The 26,828-nt window shown below is 49.1% G+C and overlaps 10 protein-coding genes across 10 annotated transcripts; 5 read left to right on the forward strand and 5 right to left on the reverse strand.

The window, feature by feature from the left end:
• Positions 1-273: 273 nt before the first annotated feature.
• Positions 274-7,307, reverse strand: N7500_001465 (uncharacterized protein; the record flags this gene model as incomplete). Its single annotated transcript, XM_056672611.1, has 4 exons — positions 274-3,045; positions 3,092-3,686; positions 3,770-6,663; positions 6,723-7,307. 4 exons carry the CDS (start codon positions 7,305-7,307, stop codon positions 274-276), a joined length of 6,846 nt encoding a protein of 2,281 aa, XP_056536130.1.
• Positions 7,308-7,642: 335 nt separating this feature from the next.
• N7500_001466 (M20 family metallo-hydrolase) lies at positions 7,643-9,385 on the forward strand (the record flags this gene model as incomplete). Its single annotated transcript, XM_056672612.1, has 6 exons — positions 7,643-7,673; positions 7,723-7,833; positions 7,901-8,191; positions 8,260-8,374; positions 8,435-9,250; positions 9,307-9,385. 6 exons carry the CDS (start codon positions 7,643-7,645, stop codon positions 9,383-9,385), a joined length of 1,443 nt encoding a protein of 480 aa, XP_056536131.1.
• A 2,067-nt stretch (positions 9,386-11,452) lies between these two features.
• N7500_001467 (uncharacterized protein) lies at positions 11,453-12,409 on the forward strand (the record flags this gene model as incomplete). Its single annotated transcript, XM_056672613.1, has 1 exon — positions 11,453-12,409. One exon carries the CDS (start codon positions 11,453-11,455, stop codon positions 12,407-12,409), a length of 957 nt encoding a protein of 318 aa, XP_056536132.1.
• A 91-nt stretch (positions 12,410-12,500) lies between these two features.
• On the reverse strand, positions 12,501-14,008 carry fmpA (fructosyl amino acid oxidase fsqB; the record flags this gene model as incomplete). The annotated part of the gene is made up of 2 exons (XM_056672614.1): positions 12,501-13,897; positions 13,960-14,008. The coding sequence occupies 2 exons, from the start codon at positions 14,006-14,008 to the stop codon at positions 12,501-12,503; spliced, it is 1,446 nt and encodes a 481-aa protein (XP_056536133.1).
• Positions 14,009-14,445: 437 nt separating this feature from the next.
• On the forward strand, positions 14,446-15,595 carry fmpB (N-methyltransferase fsqC; the record flags this gene model as incomplete). Its single annotated transcript, XM_056672615.1, has 2 exons — positions 14,446-14,801; positions 14,866-15,595. 2 exons carry the CDS (start codon positions 14,446-14,448, stop codon positions 15,593-15,595), a joined length of 1,086 nt encoding a protein of 361 aa, XP_056536134.1.
• A 501-nt stretch (positions 15,596-16,096) lies between these two features.
• fmpF (phenol 2-monooxygenase fsqG) lies at positions 16,097-18,200 on the reverse strand (the record flags this gene model as incomplete). The annotated part of the gene is made up of 6 exons (XM_056672616.1): positions 16,097-16,899; positions 16,950-17,000; positions 17,068-17,400; positions 17,457-17,732; positions 17,783-18,066; positions 18,145-18,200. The coding sequence occupies 6 exons, from the start codon at positions 18,198-18,200 to the stop codon at positions 16,097-16,099; spliced, it is 1,803 nt and encodes a 600-aa protein (XP_056536135.1).
• A 349-nt stretch (positions 18,201-18,549) lies between these two features.
• Positions 18,550-20,601, forward strand: N7500_001471 (Nonribosomal peptide synthetases (NRPS); the record flags this gene model as incomplete). The annotated part of the gene is made up of 1 exon (XM_056672617.1): positions 18,550-20,601. One exon carries the CDS (start codon positions 18,550-18,552, stop codon positions 20,599-20,601), a length of 2,052 nt encoding a protein of 683 aa, XP_056536136.1.
• Positions 20,602-21,240: 639 nt separating this feature from the next.
• Positions 21,241-23,368, reverse strand: N7500_001472 (Proton-dependent oligopeptide transporter family; the record flags this gene model as incomplete). The annotated part of the gene is made up of 7 exons (XM_056672618.1): positions 21,241-21,895; positions 21,949-22,135; positions 22,193-22,332; positions 22,384-22,495; positions 22,550-22,698; positions 22,769-22,945; positions 22,995-23,368. 7 exons carry the CDS (start codon positions 23,366-23,368, stop codon positions 21,241-21,243), a joined length of 1,794 nt encoding a protein of 597 aa, XP_056536137.1.
• Positions 23,369-25,308: 1,940 nt separating this feature from the next.
• N7500_001473 (uncharacterized protein) lies at positions 25,309-25,569 on the forward strand (the record flags this gene model as incomplete). The annotated part of the gene is made up of 1 exon (XM_056672619.1): positions 25,309-25,569. The coding sequence occupies one exon, from the start codon at positions 25,309-25,311 to the stop codon at positions 25,567-25,569; it is 261 nt and encodes an 86-aa protein (XP_056536138.1).
• A 720-nt stretch (positions 25,570-26,289) lies between these two features.
• N7500_001474 (uncharacterized protein) lies at positions 26,290-26,810 on the reverse strand (the record flags this gene model as incomplete). Its single annotated transcript, XM_056672620.1, has 2 exons — positions 26,290-26,598; positions 26,667-26,810. 2 exons carry the CDS (start codon positions 26,808-26,810, stop codon positions 26,290-26,292), a joined length of 453 nt encoding a protein of 150 aa, XP_056536139.1.
• Between the last annotated feature and the right edge of the window lie 18 nt (positions 26,811-26,828).

Below are 26,828 nucleotides of genomic sequence, written 5' to 3' on the forward strand. Positions count from 1 at the left end.
GCCCGTTGATGGGCTTTGCTGAGGCCTGAACGGGGCTAGTGATAAGTCACCTAAGAATTACGATGGTGCAGCTTTATGTCTGATCTACACCAGCCTGAAATCACAACAGAGACATTGTAGTATTCTTATAGACATGATGAACCTTACAAAGTTGCGAGATAAATAAGCATCAATTGCTCCTTTTTGGCTTCAAACGACGAAGCAAAATCCTAGGATACTGGGATCGCGTACTCTGATTTAAGGGATCATAAACAGGACAGACAAGTGATCGCATCATCGGTCGGCGCACAGAATAATTTGGGCCCGCATAGTCGGGGCTTCCAATACCTCCTCCATGGTCAATTCAATACCCATTTTCCGATAGGCCGCAACAAAATGGGCCGCTGCCATGAGACTTCCCCAGCGAGAGAAGAAAGGGATATCTATCCCGTCGCTCTCACCCATTACCGTGTTCCAAACAGAATGGACCTTGCTCAATACCTGATCGTATTTCGGGGCATCTAACGGGGTCATCTCCGGTATCTGAATGGGGCCATTACTGAATGGAAGTGGTAAAGTGCGGCCACCGATCGGCCCTTCTTTTAATTCGTTCAGACTTGCTGTCACATTGGCGGTGAAATCATGGATCCGCTGGCAGAGTCGGTGAATGGCATCGGCCACAAACGTGGGAGCGATATAATCCATGTCAAACGTGATGTTGACCAGCAGGTTGGGGTCCGATTCCATATTAACAGGTAGGGGTTGGCAATGGATATTGAGATCAGAGCTCGGGTTTAAATGTCCATGAATGCCAGTAGCACGGAATGTGTTGCTTGCAACGTCCTCCGCCATTGGTGGCGGGGAATAATTCAGCACAGAGCCAAAGCGGATCCATGGTGGCCAGGAAGTGCATTCCCTGACAATCGAGGCATCTCCCATGGACTCGAAGGGCATGCTGGCCAGGTGACGCTCCTGAACATCCTGGAGAAGATCAAGCACAGTCCATGAGGAATGTAGCTGTATACGCAGTGGGACTGTTGAGGCACATACGATATCGAGCGAATCGACCGCTGCAACGGGCAGGCCATGACCCGCCACAAGCTCACCGAACACAACATCATCTTGCCCACATAGGTCGGCCCAAACAAGGCCCCAGGCAGCCTTGACTACCGTTGCAGGCGTAATTCCATAAGATTTCAAGGATTGCATGCGAAGCTTGGAAGATAGGGTATGTTGCCTGCCGTGTCGGAACCGAGGCCACGGCTTTGCCACAACCTGTGTGGCACTACTGCCTTGAAGATACTGCTCCCAGTACTTCGAAGCTGTGGGACGAATGTAGTCTCGGAAATCAAAGTAGTTTCGAGTATCAAGTGGCGGTTCAAGAGCATGGGAACTAAAATAAGCGTTCTGCAGGTCTGCGATCAAGGATGCCCGAGTAGAAGCGTCGTATAAGCAATGGGGAAGTCGCATCACAAAGGAGTCACAGTCATGCGAAGGATTCTGTCGAAGAAGTTTGAACCAGACCATAGGCTGCCCAAGTGAGAACTGTTTACTCCGATCTTTGTTGATCAAAGATGTTAAATCCGGCTGGTCATGTCTGTCCGTTATGTTCACGAAGCTTGACTTCAAGGTGACCTGATAGACCTGGCGCTCATGGCAAACAAAGACAGTGCGCAGCAAAGGGTGAGCATCAACAATCTCAGTGCACGCTAAGGCGAGACGATTGAAGTCCACAGGCTTTTGGATATCAAAGGTGTGGTATGTGAGGTCGCCACGGAAGTTAAGTAGCATTTGTTCCAAAGCCGAAACTTGATAATCGGAAGCCAGCACAGCCCTTTCGATGTTTGATGGTTTTACCGAAGCTTGACTGAGAATGGTGTCGTACAAAGCTTTCATCGCGGTTCCATCTTGCGAAGGTTTTTCGTTGATGAGAGAGGGATCTGCGACAGTTTGCTTTTCAACCTCGTTGGCTGACTTTGCTGCCTCCGGCGATGTAGTTGCTAGCCTTGCCAGCTCCGTGATGGTTTTACTGACGAGGATATCATGGACCGAGAGAAAAATGCCCTCAACCCGGCATTTAGACATGACTTGCATCGCCGTGATCGAGTCTCCTCCAAGACGTAAGAAGGAGGCTGTGGCACTGATCTGGTTGATAGGAAGTTTGAGGACTGAGCTCCAGACCCTTTGCAGCAATTCTTCCATTGGAGTCTGAGGCTCCCGGAAGTGACTATCCACAAGGAGGTCCGATGCTAGTTGATAGCTTTCCTCGTCTATGTTGTCCACAAATGTGCGTATCGTGTTGCGGTCCAACTTGCCGCTTGCATTCGTCGGCATATCTTCCACAACAATCCACAATGTCGGAATCATCCAAACAGCTAGTGTCTCCGTGAGACGATCTCGAATATCGGCAAGTTGAGTGGATACTGCACTGCGGAGAGATGGATCGATCATGCGTATGGATGCGGAACCGTCCTTCCAAAAATCCCGAAGAGAGAGAGCAACGACACATCGCCCTTGACATAATCCAATTTTGGGTAGTACAGCCAGACAAGTTTTCACCTCCGGGATTTCCATCAGGCGATGGTTCACCTCCGCAAGCTCCAGTCGCTGGCCGCGGATCTTAATCTGAGTGTCCTGTCGACCGACATACACGAATGTGCCATCGCTGTTATATCGCACCAGATCACCGGTCCGATACATTCGCCTTGGTGAAGACAATGGGCCGGGTAGCCACGCGGGGTCAATCACAAATGAGGCATTTGTTTTCTCCATATCATTCAAGTAACCACGGGCTAGAATAGGTCCTTCAACGAACAACTCCCCGACGCAGCCAATTGGCGCCAATCGAGAGTCGTTGTGTCGATCAACAAGCCATGTATTCACATCGATACCAGGTCCAATATTGGATGGCTGTTGCGTGTCTGGACGCACGACCTGGTAAGTGACCCAATTTGAGGTCTCAGACGGACCAAAAACGTTGATCAGGAAGACCCGACCACCCCAAAGACGCGCGTTCTCGGTTGTCAGCGGTTCACCGCCAAGAGCCACCTTTTTCAGACCAGGCACCTGGTCGGGCGTGAATAGAGTCGCAACCGTGGGGGGTGATATACACGCTGTCCGCTTTAAGACTATTGATGGCTCGTGGCAGATTGCCCATGCGGTCCTCTTCAGAGGGAATGCAGCAACATGCACCATACATCAAAGGGGTAAATATATCCGATATATGGACGTCGAAGGCAAACGCTGAAAATTGAAGACAACGCGAGCCGGGCCCGATATTAAACACTGCTGCATGGCCGCGGGAGCTCGTGCAGACGGATTGGTGTTCAAGTTCGATCCCCTTGGGCTTTCCAGTTGATCCCGACGTGAACACAACGAACGCGCGATTGTTTGGCTGGACAATATTACAGTGCTTTTTGGTTTGGTTGTCAAGCATCTCAAACAGCGTGGCGTCAACAACAATGATTTGATCAACTGTGTCGTTGAATTTGGAGTGATGTGCTTCTGCAACGAGCATTATCTTGCCATCCACAGCTTCGACCATGCCACGCAAACGGTCAGGTGGGTGAGAGACATCAAGAGTTAAACAGGCACCCCCAGCCTTGAGAACTGCTAACATGGAGACAATCACCCACTTTGATTTATCAAAACACAACGGCACTATCATCTCCAGAGTAACGCCAAGACCGATGAGGTGGTCTGCCAGTCTGCTAGACAAGACATCCAGATCACCATATGTCAGATCTCCATCCCAGGATGCGATTGCCGGAGCGGCTGGATTCAGGGCGACGTGTTTCTCGAAGGCATGATGCACGCATTCAACGACAGGGCCAGGGGGACTGTGTTCCATAATTGTAGTTCCTTGACGTCATTGGCAGTGACGGTAGCAAGGTCATCAAGGACGACATCCGGGCTTTCCCCGCTGATATTCTGCAAAGTTTCGCTGAACATAGCCATGATACGCCGCACTTGAGGCCGATCAACCACTTGATTGTCAAACAGAACCCTGGCCAGGCCTCCACTCTCTTGCAGACCCACTTCTATGGTCAGGGCGTAGGGCTGATATGAGTCGTACATTTCGTTCACGCGACGGCATCCGAGAGCTTCCAGCCCAGGGGCTGTCACAAGCGGCTGAACCACAAGAGCCGTCTGAAAAGAGCAGGCATTTTGTGTGTTGACTGTCAGCTGCTTGATGTGGTACATTCCAGCTTGTTCGAATGGGATGGTCATTGCTGACTCTTCTTGCACCTGCCGAAGAAAATCCGGAAGTTTGCAATCCTTGCGCACGCGGACACGAACCGGGACGGTGGCAAGTGTTGGACCCATCATGGTAGAGATACCAGGGATTGCTGCTGCTCGGCCAGAGACAGTCGACCCAAAAGTGATATCATCCAAGTCCGCATACCTAGCGATCGTCAAAGCCCACGCAGCTCGTACAAGAGTGGAAGTCGTAATCGACGAGCCCACAACCCGTTCGAAAGTCAGATTCTCCACATGGGTATCGTTGGGGGTGGGGAGATAGGTCGGAGCTGGTAGAGCTGGAAACAAGGTGGCGGAGGCATCGCTCAGCTGTTTTGTCCAAAACTGATCGAGCCGCTCGCGATCGAGTCCCTGAACATGTTTGACAAACGAATTGAATGGTATTCCACTTGATACAGGGTTTCCGTCAAAGTTCTGCTTCACGCGGTCAAAAAGCAAACCTAGTGTCCAGCCATCGTAGATTGCATGGTGCATGGTTACAACCAAATGGGCTGTCTGGCCGGGCAATGCGGCGATTGCGTATCGAAACAGAGGTGAACCCCAGAGTACAGGGATCGCTTGATCCTCTTTCAAGTATATCTCTAGATCAGAGACATCTTTACAGACTGGCTGTTCTGTAACAACCACTTGTAGAAGGCGAAATGAGTCAGTCATAATTAGCCTCGTCCGCAAAATGGGAGACTGCTGAATTGAACGCTCCCAGGCTATGCGGAACTGGTCTAGATCTAGATTGGAGGGTAACTCGAAAATGTGTTGCTTCAAGAAAGCCCCCGACTGCTTGTTTGACAAAGCAAACAGACTCTCTTGGATGGGAGTGCTAGGGTAGATGTCCTCAATCATGTCTGGGCTGACGTGGCATGTGGCCGCAGCGGCTGCCAGAGCCTCTTCAGTAGATTCAGTAGCGCTGAGGAGACTGAATGGATGAATGTTAGGGATATTGTTATTAAAGGTGCCGTCTTTTTCTGATTCATTGTGTTCCGAGCTCTTCTTCCGCCCGCAAAAGACAAGCTCGCCGTTCCCGAGATGTCTTACGAGGTCACCAGTGACAAAGAAGCGTTGTGCCGCACTATCACTTGCAGTATTTGCCCATGCAGGGTTTGAAATAAAGCTTTGTGACGTCTGTGTTGGGTTTTTGATGTAGCCGAGGGCCAATGTCGGGCCCCCAATGACCAACTCGCCCACAGCCCCGATGGGCGCCAGTTTCTGGACATTACCCTGATCAACTACCCACATCGAGGCCACAAAAGGGGCACCGATATTCGACGGATCAAAGACGTGGGCCGAGGGGGCTTTGGATGTTGAGATGTAGACCGATGTCTCCGTAGTCCCATATGCCTTGATCAGCGCCATTTCCAACCCCCATTTCTCGACATCTCCCTGAGTCAAAGCCTCACCCCCTAATACAATAGTGTCGAGTTGCCAAAGATCTGCTGGGTCTAGTTCTCGGACTTCAGTGGGCGTGAAGCATGCGTGGGTGACCTCTTGTTCATTCACTGTGTCAGCCACCATCTCGGCGCTTGCCTGTTCGGGTAAAATAACTACACAGCCGCCGTAGAAAAAGGTCGCAAAAATTTCGGCAATCCCTGCTGATGTGCTGTATGCAGCCGAATGTAAAACCCTTGAATCGATGTCATACCCCATCGCTTGGCCCTGCGCGAGGATCCCCGTATACAGGCCCGTGTGTCCTTGGATCACACCCTTGGGCCATCCAGCCACTCCAGTAGTATATTGTATAAAAGCAATATCAGAATTGAGTCGCGGAGCAGGCTTGGATGTCTGCGCGAGGCTTTCCAGGCGGCCGAGCAATTCCGCATCGATGATCACTACAGTCCCGTTGAACGTGGCAAACCGATGGGCTTGGGTGGCAGAGACGCACACAATCTGAGGGTTGACATCGCCAGTCACCTTGCGGAGGAATACTTCATCGTGGCTTGTTGGATTTATCGGAACACAGGTCAGTCCTGCCTTCAAAATTGAAAGCACTGCGAGAATGCCAGTGCGCGACCGTTCAAAGCACGATAGAACCATTCGGGAAGCCTGGGGACCAGCCCGCAAGCTTGCAATATATTTACCCAAGCGGGTGGAGGCATCATTAAGCTCTTGGTATGTCCAGTCTCCCTCCCAGGAGGATATGGCTGGTACATCCGGATTATCTAAGGCTTTCTCGGTGAAGGCATCGTGAAGCTTCTGGTGAAGAGCTGGTGGCACGTTCTCATTCCATTGCAGGATTTGCAATTTGTCCGGCTCACTAAGCCTTTCAACATCAGCAAGTGGCTGGTTTGGATTTGTGAGGATTGAACGAATTGTTGTTTGGAATGTACGGGAAACACCCCGGGCCACATCGGCCGACACCAGAGCTGGGTGGTAACTGAGATCTAAGAAGACCTCAGAACTCCGTATATTAATCCTCGCTGAGATAACGGCCTTGGAATTCTCATTAGTATCATACCCTTCGTGAATCTACTTGAAATTAGAGGTCTTACCTGGTTGGGTGTGTTAACAGACGCGTCTGTGGTGATCGGCTCGTCCCCATCCTTGACCGCCAAGACCGTGTTGAAAACACTTTTCTCCAATCTGTTGAACGATACCAATGAATCACCTCTCTTTTCAGCTCCTTCAATCTGATTCAAGAGTTCTGCAGGCGTTTTGATGAGAGAAAGGTCAACGCCAAATATGGATGGGTTCTCTTTGGAAGACGTGTCCCCAAAACAGACTCTCTCAACTCCTGTGTATGCGTGAAGGACAAGCGACCAACCCGCCTTCATCACAGCAGCGACTGCATATCCGGACCCATCACATATTGCAAGGAAGTCATCATCTGCAAATGACACACGGAATGAGGATGATGACGTTTCCGGTGACCCATCAGTCATTGACACAGGAAAGTTGCATCTCCAACTCTTATTAGACTTTGGGCTTTGAACAGATACAATATCTGACTCATCTTCCTGGTCGTTGTTGCCGAGCTCCTTTCTTGAGTGAAATGGCTGGCCAGATACTTCCGTTTCGTACAGAAATTCTGTGTTGACAGCCGTGGGCGTTTGAAAGGATCCAATGAGCAAAGGCATGATCGAGTACTCAGTCTGAACGACTTGAGGATTTCGGTATGGAATTATTGCTATATTAATATCGTTATACACTATGTTGTATACTTGCTGGTATCACAACGACTTAGGATACGGGTTCGGGGCGAATATATGACTGTCCGACCTTGTCCGACCCCGACCCCGAATCCAAACATATCGGCACCGAAACCGACCAGACTGTTGAGCACTCATCCTGACCAATGACCCTGAACATTGTCACAGTATTTGCACAAGTTGAGGTCGATGTGTTTTATTTAGATTGAGACTACTGCTCGCGTTGAGAATGCATTGAATATACTCCGTCGCCATCGAGCATAATGAGGGCATTAGATTCCACTTTGATTGATTGTGTGTAATAGCACTGATCTACTCTTCTTCTTCGACTAAATCTTGACAGATCTTCGAGTCGTTGGTGATCGGCCACCTTCTAAAAGAGAAGTGGACCATGGGTCCGCTACGGCCCCGTTGTGTGATTTATCCCATAAAGCATCAGCCGCGGTGTCTCATGGTATGAGCATAATTGAAGCCTCCGCCCAGTCATCTGAATTAATGTAAGCTGACTTGCTCCAAACAAGCCACGGGCCACGGACGTGATATCTCTGAGCTATGTATCAACGGCACGAGACTCTACCAGGACATCCTCAAAACTTCGCGATGGGGTCAGATTGGTCACACCACTGGCATGGCAAGACTTTCACTCTCTGACGAGGATAAGCTGGTAAGAGACTGGTTCTGCCAGAGTGCGCTGGATCTAGGCTGTCAGGTAAATATCGATGCCGTGGGGAATATCTTCGCCATATTGCCGGGCAAAAACATGAATATTGCTCCAATTGCAATGGGAAGTCATCTTGACACACAGCCAGCAGGTGAGTTTCATGGCTGAAGTCTGATGTGCCACTTTGAGGGTAAAATACTAATGGTGACTGAGTAATAGGGGGACGTTTCGATGGCATTTTGGGCGTGATTGCAGGACTAGAAGTCTTGCGCACTATCCAAGAATCCGGATTCCAAACATATGCCCCTTTAGCAGCAGTGAATTGGACCAACGAGTATGCAATCCATAGTGTAGTTCGAGCTGCTGGAAGATATTGACGTTCTTTGCACCATAGGGAAGGCGCTCGATTCACCTCAGGGTGCACAGGCTCGGCCGTATGGTCCGGTCACTCGAGTACAACGGCCGCTCTACAGATGCTCACGCGGGATGAAAGTCCCTACCCGACTACGATGAAACAAGAACTGCAACGAATCGGCTATCTAGGCCCTCTTGCATCGGATTTTCGGAGCAACCCCCTCAGCGGTCACTTCGAGCTGCATATCGAGCAGAACACACGCCTAGAGCGCCAGGGAAAACGTATCGGAATAGTTGAAGGAGTCCAAGGAATAAAATGGTATAAGGTGACTTGCAAAGGTGAGAGAGCCCATGCCGGATCCACGCCGATGAAAGCCCGAGCGGATGCATTGGTGGCGTCAGCAAAGATCATCGCAAGTCTAGAGGCATCGGCTCGGCTACATGGTGCTTTTGCAACAGTTGGGGTACTTACCCTAGAGCGAAGCTCTTCTAACACAGTTCCTGGCCATGCTCAATTTACCATTGATCTACGGCACCCGTCGGCGAAGACTCTGGGTCAAATGGAGGCAGAAATCAAGTCGAACATGGACGTGGCAATGAAAGAGAACCCTAAGATCACCTTTGAGCTAGATGAAGTATGGCACAGCCCCGCTGTCCGCTTTGATACTGCTGCAGTCGCATGTGTTGCAGCGGCGGCCGAGGCTCGGGCCGCCCCCAGTGGCGTGATGCGGATGGACTCGTTTGCTGGCCATGATAGCGCTTTGTCGGCCACGAAAGTACCAACCGCCATGATCTTTGTGCCTAGCCAGGGTGGAATCAGCCATGCGCCAGAAGAGTACACTAGCAAGGAACAATGGTATGAAAACCCCCTTGTCGTAGTTTTGATCCACAGGTTTACTGATCTCTACACAGTGAGGATGGTGCGCAAGCCTTGCTGCACTCGATCTTGGCATATGACGCTCTACTACGAAGGAAGATATCTTCCATGTAGCCGGGTAAAAGTATAGCCCCGGATATAACTAGGCGAGAAATCATTCAACGGCTTCATGAATTGAGAAAATGGAAAAATGGTGATTTATATCGCTTTTTTTTACTCAGATGATCATTCCTAGACATTTTTAACGTAGAGCCGAGGTTTTCACAGGGTCAGGAAGAGGGACTGAAATATTTGATATCGTATTCCGCCTGTCAAATGGGATATTACTGGTGAAATTTGTTGTATAAACCACTTCTTCCTAGTCCAGGGCCGACCACTCATAGAATGACAACATGAGAGACCATCTCCATCCACCCGTATAGGTTGTGGAATGTACTGGAATTCTATTCAGAATAATATGCAAGCATTACACGTGGCCGTGATATTTTGCTTATTGTTATCCAATACTCGGTTTTTTTGCCATGATCTTGGAGACATGTTGTGATCTTTGCGGTACAAATGGACCAAGAGTGTAAAGGAACACATGTAACCTGGTTTACTCAATTCCGATAGGACGCATTAGTTTGTACCAATGAGCCCAAGACGTGCCACTATATTGTACACGCTAGCTTCGTGTTGGCTGTTAGTGTGAATCGTTGCTGCATATATCTGACGGAGAACGGAACACGGAGTACGAGATATATCCGCACTCCCTCTGACCTGTGCCTAGGCGAAGAAGAGGCTCCAACACTTCCGCATTTTGACCGAAAAGTTCGCTGTTCCGATTCGTCACATCTCATCGATCATTCGCCTAAAAGGATAGACCGTCGGACCCCAAGTCTAGTCAATTACGACCCCCCATATTACTTATATTGGATGTAAGCCTGGTGACAAATTGCTCAACAGGGGTAATAGAGCCATGCCTGTTTCAGGATGATGACTACTTTTATTGGGTCGCAGAAATTTGCCCGGTCTGATCACTGACAACTTCATATCTTTCAGGTACATTTAAACCTCGCCCGCTTCAACCGCCTGGTAAAAGCCTCAGTGAGACCTAGATGTCTATCACGTAAGCGAGTGCCGAACCCGCCCGGACCCCGGACCCCAGACCCTGGTGTCTTCCTTGGTGTCCTTGATATGAGTTCCTTACGTAGATTCCTCCGTGCGGGAACATATCCGTGGCCTTACTCAATTATCATGAAGATCAATCTATATCAAAATCACCGTATCAATATCAGTACCTATACCCAGGTCAACCAATTTGTGAGTGTCTGCATCAATTCCCATCGGGCAATGATTGTTGGACATATCACGCGCTGCAGATCATGAGCCGTGGCCGCGTGGAGGTCTGGGATTTTCAAGGCGTGAAGGCGAAGGGCTTTCACACAGCAGACAGTTACATCGCCTCCTGCAGCCAAGCTTTTCTTCATGCACCCGCCTGTCAGACACATAATCGGCTTTCGGCATCAAACAGCCCCGAATTAGGGGACAAGCTCATTGGTTGTCTTAAAGGTGAAGGACGCTTGTTTTGTCTTGATCGCTGTAAGCATTCACCCAACGGATGTAAATTGCCACGATCATACATTTGGGGGCCTAATTGCTTATCTCCAATGGCCGGCTTAATCTCCGGCGGGGATGGACTCGTGACTTAAAGGTTGGCGCTCGATACAGTCAACGCAGAAACAGTCCACATTTTATCCATTCGCATTCCGAGGCTGCATCTGAGGGATTGAAAACGACATGGATATAGACAGACGGAGTGCCTGTGACCGATGCCGGGGTCAAAAGCTTCGATGCGTGGGACTGGGAAACACCGTCATCGATCGACAAAGCGGAGATTTTCGCAACAAGACCCCCTGTGATCGCTGTAGAAAAGCCCAAGTTGAATGCTATATTGCTAGATCAACATCTCACAGGAGAGGGACGGACGCCCGACATCCGAGATATCAAGGGAAATCATCGGCACGATCCTATCCCTCCACTGAGCATCCCCGCCCCTCTATCTCTTCAGAGCCAGCGACCTGTCTCGATTCCTCCAACTCTCTGGGCGTATACTCTGATTTCAAATCACCGGAATGGCCAGTAATCTGTCCTGATGACGAGGCGTGGTGTGGCAACATTGACCTCGATATGCCATCTACTATGCCCTTTCCCCAAACTCCATCCTTCAGTGGGCTAGGCTCTAGTACACTGCCAACACTCAAAGCCAACGTCTCTCAAGATAATCGTTTTGACCGGGTTCTTGAGGGCCTTTTGTCGGAGGGTCGATCCACTCGGTCAAGAGATTGCTCCACGGATTCCGACATGACAGCCTGCTCACACCCTTCCGGCACCGGCGGAGACCCAGAATCGATCTCACAATATCTGAAAGGGCTGGCAGAGCTCAATAGCACGCTACTTCAAAGCAGAGCGAATCGACATGGAGCGGGTCACAGTGATCTTGGCAAATCCCAGCCCCTTCCTACACGGACTGGTTCTTCTGTCCCCCTCTCCATCGGATGGACTTTGACGCACTGCCAACAGTTCCTAAATATGCTCCAGAATCTTCAAAGACATGTGAGCCCTCGTGCTGGCCACGATACATGGTCGCCTGCCAGGTTAGAGGACACAATAGATCTGTCCGCCACTCCACCTAGCCCAGCACCACTGCATCAGACACCACCCCGCGTTTCAACACTGGATACTCCCATTCTTTTCTCCATTCTCTCATGCTATGCCTATATCCTGGAGGAATACGAGCGCCTCTTCTCTTATATTCTGAAATCTGTAATCCAGCCCGTCCCCCAAATCCCGGCGACCTTGATAGGGATTAGTTTGGATGGCTTCAAACTGGATGGAAACAATACTTTGCAGATGGAATTCCTTCTGTATATCAGCTCAAACATGTTGGAAAAGATTGAAACGATTCTAGTTGGCTCTTCACAGGGGACAACAGCGGTCCCAAACCAGGGACTCTTGGGCTACAAGATGATGGCCTGTCTGGAGTCGCTTTATGATCATGTTGATGTTTCAACAGATGATGGGGCTGACAATAGAGAAGTAAGGGCCATTACCCTTATACGAAAAATCCAAGCTGCTTTAAAAAACCTTGAAAAATGACAAAGAATGAACGCTGGGAGGACTTTTGATGGTTATTTGAAGGGACTTCACATGTATATAAGGGAGCTCTTCTCAAGTAACAGATACGCTGTTACAAATTGCTTCTAGGAACACGTGGAAATCTCCAAGCTTCACGCAGCACGGTCAAATTGTCATCATCATCAGCATCGCATGGAACGCCTCGACCTTGTAGGACAATACCCGCAATACTTTCTCCAATCACTGGTAAGAACTTGAAGGCATGATCTGAGCCTCCAGAAGCCACAAAAAGGGTACCAGCAGATGCAGGGTGGTAATCGATAATAAAGTCAGTTGCGGGTGTATCTGTATACCAACATCGGCGGATTTTGGTGAATGGACGCCGAGCAAGATCTGCAAAAGGTGTTGCTTCTCCTTGGATTACCGAAGAGGAAAACAGCTCAGCCAGGAAGCCCCGATAGTCCGCCAGGGTTTGTTGGCCTTGCTCGTCAATATCCTTGGACGGGTCAATTTCGCCTCCCCAGCCAAATTCGATATCACTCCACTGTTCACGAGGGGCTCGGCGATGCTGACGAGGACCGACGGTAATTCCTGCACACTGGCGAACATCGACCAGACCACTGTGAGAGAATTTCCCCAATTTGAGGAATCCTTCACGGTCAGGCGCAATCGCGAACACACAGCGATCAGCATTGACGATGATGGGAAAATTCAACTGTTTGAGATGAAGGCACTCTTCCGGAGAAAGCTGGATATAGGCAACAAGCTCACTGTAGACATCGCATAGCTTGTCCATCCCGAGGAGTCGTGGAGTATGACTGCCTGCGGCGACGATAGTAAGATCTGCCAACAGGTCTTGTCCATTGTCTAGGCGAACTCCTCCAACTATAGCATCCTGTCCCGCTGCAATGGCAGACTCGATGTAGATGAGACTTTCGACTTTTCCAGTCCGAGTCTGGACGCGACTAGTCTCGAGAAGCCTCTGCCGTAGCCATTCCATAGCAGCGCTGCTATCAGCCCATCCGGCGTCTTGGGATATATAACCACGGAGATCTTTCTTCATGTTCTGAGTATCACCAGAATCCCAAATTCCGAGCTCGGCACGTATTCGATCCAAGGAGTCAAGAACTGGAAGGCCATCTTTGCCCCCGGAGGACAATTCACAACTAAGCTCATACGCGTTTTTCACGTAGTTGACAGTTTCACCAGGGAGTTTTGGGCCCCTCAATGAGCTCCCCTGCGCAGACAGCAAAAGTCGCCGCTCCACATAACGGCCATTCTCACCCCATGGCCCCCTCCATTGAACATGGGCTTTCTTTGCAAGAATTGCATACGGTCCGTGGGGGTATTCACTCCGAATGATCCGAGATGTATCGTGGTTTGCAGCGCCTGGATTGCTCACAGAGGTGCCTCTCGGTGTCCCGGACGGCTCAAATTCCCAACTATCGACCAATGTGATGGATGTGTTGGCGAATGCGCTGTCTCTGGCCATTGCATAGGCCGTTGACACTGTCAATGTTCAGGAGAGTTTAACATTCTGCGATATAATTGATAGCTTTTCATCTACTTACGTCCGAAGACACCCGAGCCAACGATAATAATCGACCGAGGAAACGCCATACCTCGAAATGTCCAAAAGCATTGGCCCAGAAGATCAAAATTGTTAATGCACCCACGGACTCTAAGTGACCACGGGGAATGAAACCTAGCAACGTGAGTTTATTGTTGTTTTTTGCCCTGGGCTCACTCCGAATATCTGTTGTCCTTTGCGCCATTCTTCACAAATTCGGAGTCGGGATCGGTGCATAGGGCCGAACATCCCACCCATGCCTCACTTCGTTAATTCGGAGTTCGGGGATTGAATGTTTCGGCTGAAAACAAGTGAGATCACCATAGTCGTGTTCTTGAGATGTATGGTTGTAGTCACGCATGTCGATCAACTCATGGTGTCACCGGCAAATCCCCAATCTACATCTACCTACTATCCCCAATACTCCCACTTCCAGAACTTACCTAAACAGCCCAAGATTTTCTCTTTGATTTTCCCTCGCTACTCAATGGCTGCCGTACATTCCGGGGACGTGCAAGTATTGTCGCCATGGTCTGGAGTCGATCTTCATCGGCCCACGATTGGTGAAGCACCTACAATCCCGCGGATACAGCTTCATGACATTCGTCATAAGACAGATGACGAAGGGCTCGTCCCGCAGATACTATCCGGTCTTGAGTCTGATGAAAAGGAGCTACCTTCGCTACTCCTATGGAACGGACGGGGCTTGGAACTATTCGATGAAATTCTCGACTCCCAAAAGTACTACCCTGCGACGAGAGAGCCAAAATTGCTGTCCGAATGTGTACAAAAGATAGCATATAGCATCTCATCGGGAGAAAGGGTGATTGAGCTTGGGGCTGGGTATGTAAATCTTTCTTTTCGAGTCTCTTTCGGTCCAAGTAAATTGACGACAATAAAATTTCAGAAATATGCGTAAGACTGCACTCCTCCTTCGGACATTGGAAGTTCAACATAAGAATGTCGAATATTTTGCACTGGATGTCTGCCGGGCCTCACTCCGATCCAGTATCCGTGAACTTCTAGGCCTGTTCCCTTGGAACTACAAGACGAAGATCCAAGGCCTTCTTGGGACTTATGAGGATTGCGCCTCCTGGCTACATAGTCAAAGCGACCAGCGAAGCTCAGTAACTCTGCTATGGCTAGGGAATAGTATTGCCAATTTCACACCTGGCGAGGCATCCGACCTGATCTCACGGCTTTTTCGGACTGATCAATCTTCCTCTACGCCGATTCAAATGGTCGTCGGTATCGATGGCTGCAGAAAACACGAAGAAATCTCTGAATCGTATGAGAGTGATAGATCACGGAAGTTCATATTGAATGGGCTCGATTCCGCGAATGAGCTGTTGGGCTCTGAAATATTTGTCTCGGCTGACTGGGATTTCCAAGGCCACTGGAACGCGGATCAGTGGATGCATGAGAGCTTTTACGTTTCCCGGCGCGATCTCAATCTTGACATTGAAGGGCAGCAGTTCAAGATCAGAGCGGGCGAGCAAGTCCACGCTATTCGGAGCGGAAAGTGGCCGCATTTCAAGGTGGCAGGTATCTGTGAACAGGCTGGGACCAAGATCGCTGATAGTTGGAGTGATCTAGATAAATCATATGGTAATCCAGAATCTTTGTTGCCTCCATAACGATCCCCTGTTCTCAGGGGCATGATGTTCTGTGCTAACTGGAGCTATCTATATGTAGGGATTTATCTACTCAAGAGGCTATGAAAGCAACAGGATATGAAGGGGAAGAAACGACGCAGCGGGAAATTGGCCCAAACTACTTTGTGTGATACTTGTCGAATCCTTTCTAGATTGAGATTGCATGACCGGGGAATAAATATGGTCCTCACTTTATCCATGAATTCAATTGCCTAGACATACCAGCACATTTGATGCGTGGCTCTTGATATAACTTTAGGTCTGCGTGAAATGAGTCAAAGAATAAGACAAAGATGGAAGCTTTCAATCGCAGACTTGCTTTGTCCACTGCCATCGAATCAAGTCACGTAGGATAGCATCTAGAAGCCACCGCTTGAGCATTAGAGGGGACTAAAAGACGGGGAATTCTTCAACAATTTAAACGGAAATATCAATGGAACAATTTGGACTGATATGTCATATTCATTGACAGTAAAGTTCTTCTCAAAGCCTGGCTGTATGAGCTATCATCCCAGAATCAATAGAGCGAAGGCCTTCGAAGAAGTTCGTGATGCGACTTGTTTCCTCCATTTTACAGATAAGGCTGGCGTAGCCATCAGGGCGGATGAGTACAACACATCCTGTATCCCTATCAATACCACAACGCTGATACGCTTTTCCATGGCCATCATGATAACTTTCGTCATCGGTATAGACCCTCCAATAATCCCAGCCATCCTCGTCATTCCATGGACGGAAAGCTTCAGGCAGATCCATCAATTCGATGCTGGTCCGTTTGGCGGAGTGAATAGTGATCGCCTCAATCTGTTCATTCTTGTGTGAGAACCGTGTCAACCACTCCCCGAACTCCAAGTATTGCCGGAATAGCTGTTGCTTCGAGATATCTCCCGCAAAGATTAAGATTCGGAATTGTCCGTTCATGAAAAGTCGATGATAGAGTGTAGTCGGCACACCATCGGCTTGATTCACCATCTGGAAATCGGGCAGTCGCATCCCGGGTGAGAGGGCTGTAGCCACGATGCCTGTCTTCCCCAACACAGGTGACTCAACGATCAAAGAAGGGCCATATTGAATTCCTATACCGGTGGTAAACTTCATTGCTGTCTTATACGCAGCCAAGAAGCCCTCGAACTCCAGATTGGGATTGGCAAACAGCTCGAGATATTCGCGGTCGAAGTTGATTAGCTGTTGTGCGATGGGTCTTCTTTCTTGTTCATAGGTTGTCAAAAGGGAACGTGAACAGCGCTGCTCGAGATGGAAACGAAGCTTCCATCCAATGTTATAAGCTATTTTATTAGTTAGGATTGGTCTCAATCAATTTTGAAAGATGTCGTACCATCTTGAATGCTAGTATTCATTCCCTGGCCTGCTTTGGGGGAATGTGTATCTAAAATAAAGAATTCTTAGATAAGCCATGGAACGACTCATATGATCTGTGCGATTTTGAAACTTACGGACTGCGTCGCCAGCGAGAAAGACACGGTCTTCTTTGGAGAATTCATCTGCGACGCGCTGGCCGACCTGGTAGGCGGACCACCATACCACCTCGCCCACCTCAAAGGTATATGGGTGGAAAATGGAACGCGCAGCTTCCACGACATGGTCCACGGTGAGGGTAGACTCATTCAATGCAGCTGCAACATCGAGATCAGGGCCATCCATTGCGATGTAGAACCGTACCATCTTTTTCTCGCGAGGAACCGCCATGACTGTTCCCTTTGCTGAATGAACCACACAGACCTTGCGGATATCGGGGAAGTTGGTTTTCGGCACGGCGTCCATCACCCCTAAATCTGCATTAGTGAAAGCTCGATTATTCAATGAATTTTGAGGTATAACTGACCCCATGTCGAATCTGTCAGATCCCCCGTCAAGGGAATGTTGAGATGTTTTCTGGTCCAGCTGCGGGCCCCATCACAAGCAACCACATAGCGAGCGTGTATTGTTTCGATATGTGCGTTGCCGTTGGCCATGCTGCGTACCAGCACAGTGACTGGATATGCAAGGGGGTCTGCAATTAGTTGATGGTTGATCTGCAGGTCGACCGGCTGCGTCTCCCAGGAAATTTGTACGTTTCCTTTGCGGATGAGGTTGCTGGCCATATGGTGCTCGATTCGACCTGCGTCAACTGTTAATTCCCGCTGAATATCAAATAGCAAGCTTCATTACCTTGGTCCAAAGTCATCTCTCTCGGCTTTCCTAATTCTGGAACTCGGTCTGGTATAGTCATGGATCGCGCGACTCCCCCTTGACCATCGGGCTCCCATAGTACAACTTCTTCTACTCGTTGCGATTCATTGCGGACAGCATCTCCGATTCCAAACGTATCGAGGACTTCGAGAGATATGCTTTTCAATCCATCTGCCTTCCCAGTCTGCACCGTACTGGACTTTTTATCGATGACTCGCACACGTAATCCATTGCTACCATTGAAGCAATTTGCTGCCGTCAGCCTAGAAGAACATCAGTCTCACTTTAAACACACGATTCGACTGGATCATCCAATTTCTCGCATATTGAATTTAACCTACCCTGCCGGACCTGCGCCAATGATGAGAACATCGACCTTGTCTACGATGTTGGACATGATGCGCGATTATTGGAACGCATTCAAAGGATGAAAAGTCAATGTTTGTATTGTATCCTCTGCTAGTGACGTCTGTCTATCTTTAGGTCCTGACTGACCTCTTTTGGCATGTCCCACTAACGACATAGTTCCACCGCGCCGATCCCCGAATATTTCGGGGGTCCGACTTTATTAGCCCCGAAAGCGGACCGCTCATTCGGAAGTCATGCTGACACAGAGATCAAGCAAATGAATGAATATGAAGTATTCCAGTGAAGGGTTTCATATTTGTGAAGCCTTTTGGGTGGCCGCTGCGACCAGTACGACTCCTTGACCTGCATCTTTACCTCCTGACGACAGTCGCAACACAATGGCACACAGCACCATCGGAGCCGAGAGTAATACTTTGACCCAGGTTCCGGATACTGGCGATTTAGATCGGATCTGGGAGTGGAACAAAACTGTTCCAGCTGCCATCAACAGTCCAGTCCAAGATCTCATTCACGAACAAGTGGAAGCCCACCCTGACGCCCCAGCTGTGTGCTCCTGGGACGGTAGTCTAAGCTATGCAGAGCTTGATGACCTGTCCTCACGTTTGGCGAATGAGCTTCAGAGTCGAGGAGTAGGGCCCGAGGTCATCGTTCCATTGTGCTTTGAGAAGTCGGCATGGACGATCGTGGCCATGCTCGCCACAATCAAAGCTGGAGGCGCTTTCGTGCTTCTCGACGCAAAGCAGCCTGAAGCGCGACTTCGAGACATTGTTTCTCTCACAAAGGCAGAGTTTGTGGTTGCCTCGCCTGCGCAGCAAGATCTGACATCGAAACTATCGCCCGAGGTCCTCCTGGTATCACACGATATCCTTCTTTCTTTTCCCGCCATCAAACACTCTACTCCTACAATTGACTCAGAGTCCACTCTATTCGTCGTCTTTACTTCGGGAAGCACAGGCCTACCCAAAGGGGTAATGAGCTCCCACCGAAGCTTCGTATCTGGCGTTCATTACCGACGGTCCATACTGGAATTGCCATCTCCTCGCGTATTCGACTTTGCTTCGTACAGCTTCGATGTCAGTACAGACATTATCTTGTCCACGCTGATTATTGGTGGATGTGTGTGCGTACCATTGGAGTGGGAACGTCACAATGATATTGCCGGTGCCATCAACCGCCTAGGAGTCAATTCGGCCGATCTTACACCTTCTGTGGCGCGTTTGATTGATCCAGACCATGTACCAGGCCTCAAAGTTCTCAAGCTTGGTGGAGAGCTTAGCAGCGTCACCGACATCGCAAGATGGGCCCCGAAGACGAAGTTAATCAATGTTTACGGACCATCCGAGTGTTTGCTTGTAGCTATTAATATCTTGAACGTGAACGGCGACCCTCGGACCATCGGGCGAGGACATGGGGCCGTTACTTGGATTGTGGATCCCAATGATCACAACAAACTGGTACCAGTGGGAACAGTGGGGGAGCTTGTGGTCGAAGGTCCCATTGTCACCAAGGGTTACCTGCATGACCCCGAGCGGACCGCATCTGTCTTCATCGATGCCCCCGACTGGCTTCGAGGGAGACAGAGTCCGGAAAGACCATCTTGTCGGCTGTACAAGACTGGTGACCTCGTCCACTATAACCCGGATGGAACCCTGAACTTCGTGGGTCGTAAAGACACCCAGGTCAAAGTGCGTGGACAGAGAGTCGAGCTTAGCGAGGTGGAGCACCACATCCAGCAGCAACTCTATTCCCGAACGGGGAGACGTATCAATCCCATCGTGGAGCTGATCACAGTTGGCGCGAATCAGGGCTCTCGCCCGATGTTAGTTGGTTTCCTCGCAATGAGTCAAGTTGAGTCCGTGGAGCCTGAAAACAAAGAGCAGCTGCGGCAGGCCATGTGGAATCTAACGAAAGATCTGAACAAATCCCTTTTGAAAACTCTCCCACAGTACATGGTTCCTTCTGTGTATATTCCCGTCTGGCGATTCCCGCTGAATTCATCTGGCAAGACTGATCGAAGGCAGCTCCAGGCAACTGGCTCTGCGCTTTCACGTCAAGAACTAGCTGCTTTACGAGCCCCTGCAGCTGGGAGAGCAGAAACGGCGATCACAGCATCGCAATCGCGATCTGCTCCGCACACCTTTATGGAGCAAAGATTGCAAAGAATGTGGTCGAAGGCACTGGGTCTTGATCTCGCCGAAATCTACCGAGAAAGTCATTTCTTCCAGCTGGGCGGAGATTCTCTCAGCGCGATTCAACTTGCCACGCTGGCTACGAATGATGGTCTAGCCCTTACAGTCCAGGATATCTTTGATCATCCGGTTTTAGCTCGCATGAGCACAATCGTCAAGCCACTATTCGAACAATCTGTGTCTTTGCCCACCGGTGAACATACGAATGGGTCTGCCAGCTATGTGGAGACATATTCATGAACTAGAAGCAACCTTGGGTGAGAGTTTCGTTTGATGAGAGACGGGTGCAACGTCGAAGTTGTATCATGGCAATAAATAGGCTCGCTCGGAAATGTTGCAAGAAATTAGGATTCTTTAAGAGGCTGTGCATGTAGCGTTCTAATCCAGCCAAGCTTTTTATCATCGAGTAAGAGGTCACTTTAAGAAACATTCATTGCCACTCTTGATTCAGTCATTTCAGCGAGCCTACATACTGAATCCTACGAAGACCCAATCGAATTTCAGAAGCATAGTATTCTCCTTGACGCTTAGATTGAATGGATAGTTTGCTAACCTTGGAAAATCAAGATCCAAACAATGTGGAAATATAGCATGCTTTCATCGTATCAACCCTTGGATATATTGGTGATACATTGTGCTAGAGGTACTAGAGGAAGAGTAATCGAGATCTCCAGCTCAAAATTTACCAGAAGCCCACGCAATCATCCAAGTAAAACATTAACATACTCTCTTTAGCGGTTAAATCACTATGTCAAAACCCAAAAATCAATCCATTCCTCCGCCTCTTTCATGTTCAATTTTTGCCCTTCCTCCTGATCATGTTGCCCAACAGCAAATTCCATTTTTGCACCGTACAAAAAAAAAAAGAGATCATTTGCCTCACTCAGCGTCCTCCTTGATCTTCAACTTATCCAAGCGCCTGAAAAGAATCCATAGCAGAATAGTCGCCCCACCCAACAGTCCAGTCAAGATAGCATACATCGTGACCAGATGTGGATCCTTGGTGAGCGGAGTGAAGGCCAGGGCAAGACAAGTTCCAATCCCAGCCATAGCAAGCCAGATAGCTTGTACTAGGGTCTTCATACTCTTCGGAGCATTGTTATAGGCATACTCAGTTCCCGTCGTAAGACAAAATACCTCTGCTAATGCTCCACCGAAGTATGTCGGAATTTGAAGAAAGACGGAGATCTGATTGGGGACAGTGCGATGATTGGCAGCAGGGCACATCAGTGGTGCATCATAGCATGGCCCCTTCTGGTAGATAAGCTTCTGAACCACCGTTGTGTAAGCCATTGAGAGGGTCAAGAAGATGAATCCGACTGTCATCCGTGCGATCGGTTCGAACGAGATGCGTCTCTTTGTTAGATAAGGGTAGATTCCTTTTTGGATAATAGGCGCGACAATAATGCCTGAGATAGCTCCAGCAATCTTCATCATATCGTTCGGGATACCGTACGTAACCATCTGACCGGCTTGAGAGATCAAGTTGTTGAACGTCTGGTTATAGCAGAGCCAGTGAATAGGGAACAGAATCCTAGATATATGTTAGGCTTAGATATATGATAACATGAATAGATATCAACTTACAATACTCGGCAGGTCAGAAGACTTTTCTTAATATCTTCAACAAAGGAGTCTTCCCAAGGGACCTGGCGACCGTGTTGCTGAAGCTGTGCGTCTGGCTTTGCAGCGTCCATTTTGAAGCCACCGGTGATACCACACCGCAACGCAGCGCACACCTGGGGCATAATGTTGCTTGTTGGCGACTCGCGGACTATTGTTTTTATATGTCAGCCAAGCTGCATATTGTGATGATAGTAAGAACACCCACTGAAGTATTTGCGACCGAAGAGTATCGGGATTAGGGCCAGCCACATGGCACAACATGGAATGAGGTAGGCCAGCCAAAAGCTAACATAACGTTCCAACAATGGCGTGGCATCGGCAACAAAACCCACAACGTTAATAGCCCTGACTTGAACGTTAGCTGTGATGGAAAAGGGAAAATATCAATATACTCACCAGTAGAAGACATTATAGATATAGGTAATAGTCAATTGCCGGCTAGTGACAACCAGCTCTCCCTTCTTCTTCTCAACCTTGATTCGAAACTCGGCTTCATCGTATTGGTCGGCTAATTGATATCAGCCTCTAGGCCGAAGAACCTGACTTTGAGATACAAACTCACCGATAAATGGTACCACCGTCGTTTTGAATGCCCCCGATCCAATGGCCATCAGTACACAGGCAGTTATGACTCCGGGTAAAGCTGCCCCCTTTTCGATGGCGACGGGCAGGGACGTCGCGAACAGAATGGTTGCCCCTATGGCCTCAATGCTGCAATATTGTTAGCCATCAAATCAAACAAGCCAAAAGTGCTGTGGGAAAAGAATCAAGACTACAGTACATAGCAGAGTATATCATTGTTTTGTAGCGGCCCAACCAGCTATCGGCAATAACAGCAGCAGGCACGGGCACGATGTACGACCCGATGATCACTGCATTCACAATATTGGATGCAGCGGCCTGCTGCAGCCCTAGTGCACCCGGTACCTCCCCCCAGGGGCATTTTGCAGGTAATTCTCTAGAGCAAAGTCAGCCAAATAAGGTTATAAATAAGGAGAATCTACCACGCACGTAGAGGAGCGGTTGCCCCGTACCAGACGAATCGTTCGAGGATACCCGCCAGGCATGCTACCCAGAGCCGAACAGGAATGTTGTCAACGACATGTAGGAGGTCGCGCACTTCATCCTCGGTGGCAACGCGACCGTCATCGTTGTTCGACGGGGTCGATATATCGTGATTCACATGGACATTGGCATGGTCTTTGACCTCAGAAGAAAGACGTGAATCTTGTTCTGTTTTCGACAAAGAAAGAGAGGCACAGACATCAGTATCATCGCTCGAATTGCGAGCTTGAGGAGCTTGTATAACCAACCGTGGCTGTGGGTTAGGCTCTGCGGTTACATCCGCAGAGCCGTGCACATCGGGCATGGGACCCGACATATTGAAATATCGATTTTGTGGTATAGAGCACACGCTCGATTTGCTTTCTAAGGTGTTTCTTTTTCTTTTGAGAAAAGAATACGTGCAAGAGAGAGGAATGGAGGGGGATGGGCTTTTTGCTGGGGGGCAAAAATGGTCTGAAATAAAAAGGATGGGCACTCGGAGTCGGGGGGAGGCCCTTCTTAAATGCATTCGGGGCTCCGAGTCGAATGATTCGGCGGTGACAGGGATTAGATCTGGGACGGGACTAGCACCAATCATAGGAATGTTTGTTTCGTCTACGAGACGATGTAACTCTGAAGCCCAGGGGTCTCACCTGAAGTGACTTTCCCGTAAAGTAGAGGGATTGGGAGGCGAAATGACAAGATAAGGATTTAAATCCTTGGAACAGTGATTCCCTCGTCTGGACTCAGGGTGCGTCGGAAGCGGGCATAGTATGACCAGAATATCAATACGGTACACGAGAATCTAGCATCTGGGATCAAGACCTAGATGTGTGCACTTGAATCATATGCTGCCATTATCACAAGAGGTTGCTGGGTATTGTTCTGTCAGTGGTCGGTATCAACGAACAGTTCGATAAATGGAAAAAAAAGTCCTGTCACTTGATAACCCCATACGGTTTCTAGTTTGGGGCGTATGAAAAATGATCATTTGATGCACACGCCGTATCTCTATCTACCCGCTTAGAGATTTATGTAGTGCTTTTTACAATGACAACATTCCTACCTCGTGTACTTATCTTTCTCCCATCTCTGGAAGGTGGACCGTCCTGTGTGTTCAGTTAACAGCGCGTGTGACGGAAGATCGTTCGCGGGCGCGTTAAGGAAGTGCCGAATACGTCCAATATTGATAGGTCATAAACGTTTGTGTTGTTTTGGCCTAGGTCGAACCTGGAAGATCCAAAGCCGTCATTCCCGCTCGTATGTCGCGCACCGTCCTTTGCCACTATCTGTTGGAATTATGCGGAGCCAAAGAAAACACCGTTGGAAACCTCCGCAAAGCGCGCAAAGCCCACAACTCTGCCCAGCCCAACCCGCAAATGGGCTGGGCTTCAAGACCCAGGTCAGGGCCCACCGGTGGGCCGCGGGCCGGGGGGGGGGGTTAAGCCCACTGGGCGCCTCATGGCGGTTCAATAGGGCCCAACAGGCACCAAATAATGTCAACATGCCGATTGGTCGCAATTCTACAAGTAATGCAGGGCTTTTTACTCCGTACTCCGTGCGCGTACTCCGTGCGGACTTCGGGGTTCGGAGTAGTAATTTTGGGTCATCTGATTTCGGCCCCGAATTGTAGGTCATGTGATGATCTTGAAAAGGAAACAGATACCGATCCCTAGATACTGCAGCAATTGCCAGGCTAAAATCACCAAGACAAGTACTAATCAGGTGATTAATGAAGGGGTTTGATAGGGGCCTGATAGGGGCCTGATAGGCTCTAATTGATGTGCTCGGGGTGCCTCAAACTTTGGGCCCATCGCCCACTGCTGGTTGGGGTTTGGCCCCGGGATCTAGGCCCGTTTGTGGGCGTTGTGGAGGTCTACTCCGTACTAGCCATGCTTGATCGATCTACCTTTGCCCTGGCGTCTTGGCATCTTGGCGATCCAGTCGAGCGACAACGGATGTGCCCTCTCATGTAGTCTGTACGTATATTGTACATATTGTTTGTGCGGCTGGACCCATCAATGACTGTAAATCTAACAGCTCTTTGCCTGGAATGAGCTTGCTGAACAAACCTCAACTGTTCCCGACGATCGCGAAAATGCAATCGCCAATCTTGATTGCGTGCTTCGCACAACTCCTTCCTCCTTACTCCGTACACTGCGTGAGGTTCCCTCGTCCTACATATCTTAAGTCAACAATAGTTATATCACGTTCCTCGCATCATAGATCGCTGCACAATTGGGACTCTGCAGAGAAGTCTCACCTCTGCAGCTCGCTATGGAAGCTATTCCTTCATCTGATGATACTGTTACCAAGGAGTTTTCCAAGGAGACTTTGGATCTGGAAGCCAACAGCCAGTCGCGGATTGAATACGATCCATGGCTTCTCGATGACCATCCCCTACGATCACACCCGACAGAATGTATTCCAGGCTTGTCACTTTATCTCGATGAATACTACGAATCTATCGGGAAGCGAAAAGCAATTCTCTTCTGTGCTGGATGCATTATCCTTGGATGTCTGTACGTATTGCCGTAGTATCTCTACAACGTTGTAGTCTCCGAGATGCAGCTATCTGATAACATTCTCTTCTCTTCCTAGAGCTGCATTCCAATGTCTTCGATCGCTCCCAATCAATATGAAACAAACAAGCCCACCGCCTCAAACGGCATCACACGTTCAGATCTACTCCCAGAGTGACTGATAAGATATCTTAAATCTACCGAGTTAAGCATATGTATCAAAAAATCTATATTCTGAAGATGTTATGTAAATAGAAGGATTCTGGTATGCCTCCGTAAAAGGGAATCAAACGCTTAATAAATCAGGTGTTTAAAGATTAGGTACTATGGAGAGTTTGACGCCGAAACATCCAGACGTGAGGGAGACACAGTCGAAAGGGAAGAGAAGGAGACGGAGGTTTGGGAAGGAACAAGGGGAATTCCAAGGTGCTCGGTCCCCGGACTACAACGTGCACCTCTACAGGGACAGATCTCTACCGTCAAATTGAGAATATTGTATTGTCGGCACCAGGATATACAAAACACATAGGAAAATCTTGAGATCGTAGAAAAATGCGGTGAATAACGATACAGGACTGTAAGTGATACAATTTCGTTCTCCACCATGGTAAATACTCCATGACCATCCGATTCTGTTAATCGCCTTCATCTGCCTCTCTCCATGCCGCTCGCACTATTTTGCAAGTTCATTTCTCCCCTTCTCACTTTCCTTTTCGCTCTCGCATTCGTCTGTTCTCTAGTAGTCGAATGAATCTCCCTCGTCGCCAAGGGCATCTTCGTAGTCAAACGCACTGTCCTCGACGTCAAGCGTGTCTTCCTCGTAGCTGAACTGATCTTCTTCAAGATCGAGCGCGTTATCTTCGTATGCGAAATGACCCTCTTCCTCGCACACCTCAGGACTTTCATCACCTTCCCCGATGTAGTCATTGTATGGCTCCCAAACTTCTTCCTCACTTTTATCGCTGCTGCCGTCATCCGCTAGGGTTTCAAAAATCTCTAAGCCAGCATTCAACTGGATTGTTGTTTCCTGTGTCCAGAGAAGCAGCTAAGAGATATTGTTTAGTAGATGCAATAGACAGAGGTGCAGACATAGTCCGCAGCTCCATCTCGCACCTCGGGGATTGTGACACGTACCTGGTCGAGGTTTTCGGCAGTGGCTGAGACTTCCATCTCTTGCACGGATGTGTGGGTGACTTCCACATGGTCATAGCTGTCGAGCCTTTGAAGCGATACTTTCGGAACAGAGGAATCGCTCATTGTGGAATTGCAAGAAAT

The sequence above is a fragment of the Penicillium coprophilum genome, assembly GCF_028826855.1.
Source record: "Penicillium coprophilum strain IBT 35676 chromosome Unknown utg000002l_segment0_segment0, whole genome shotgun sequence".
Lineage (NCBI taxonomy): Eukaryota > Fungi > Ascomycota > Eurotiomycetes > Eurotiales > Aspergillaceae > Penicillium > Penicillium coprophilum.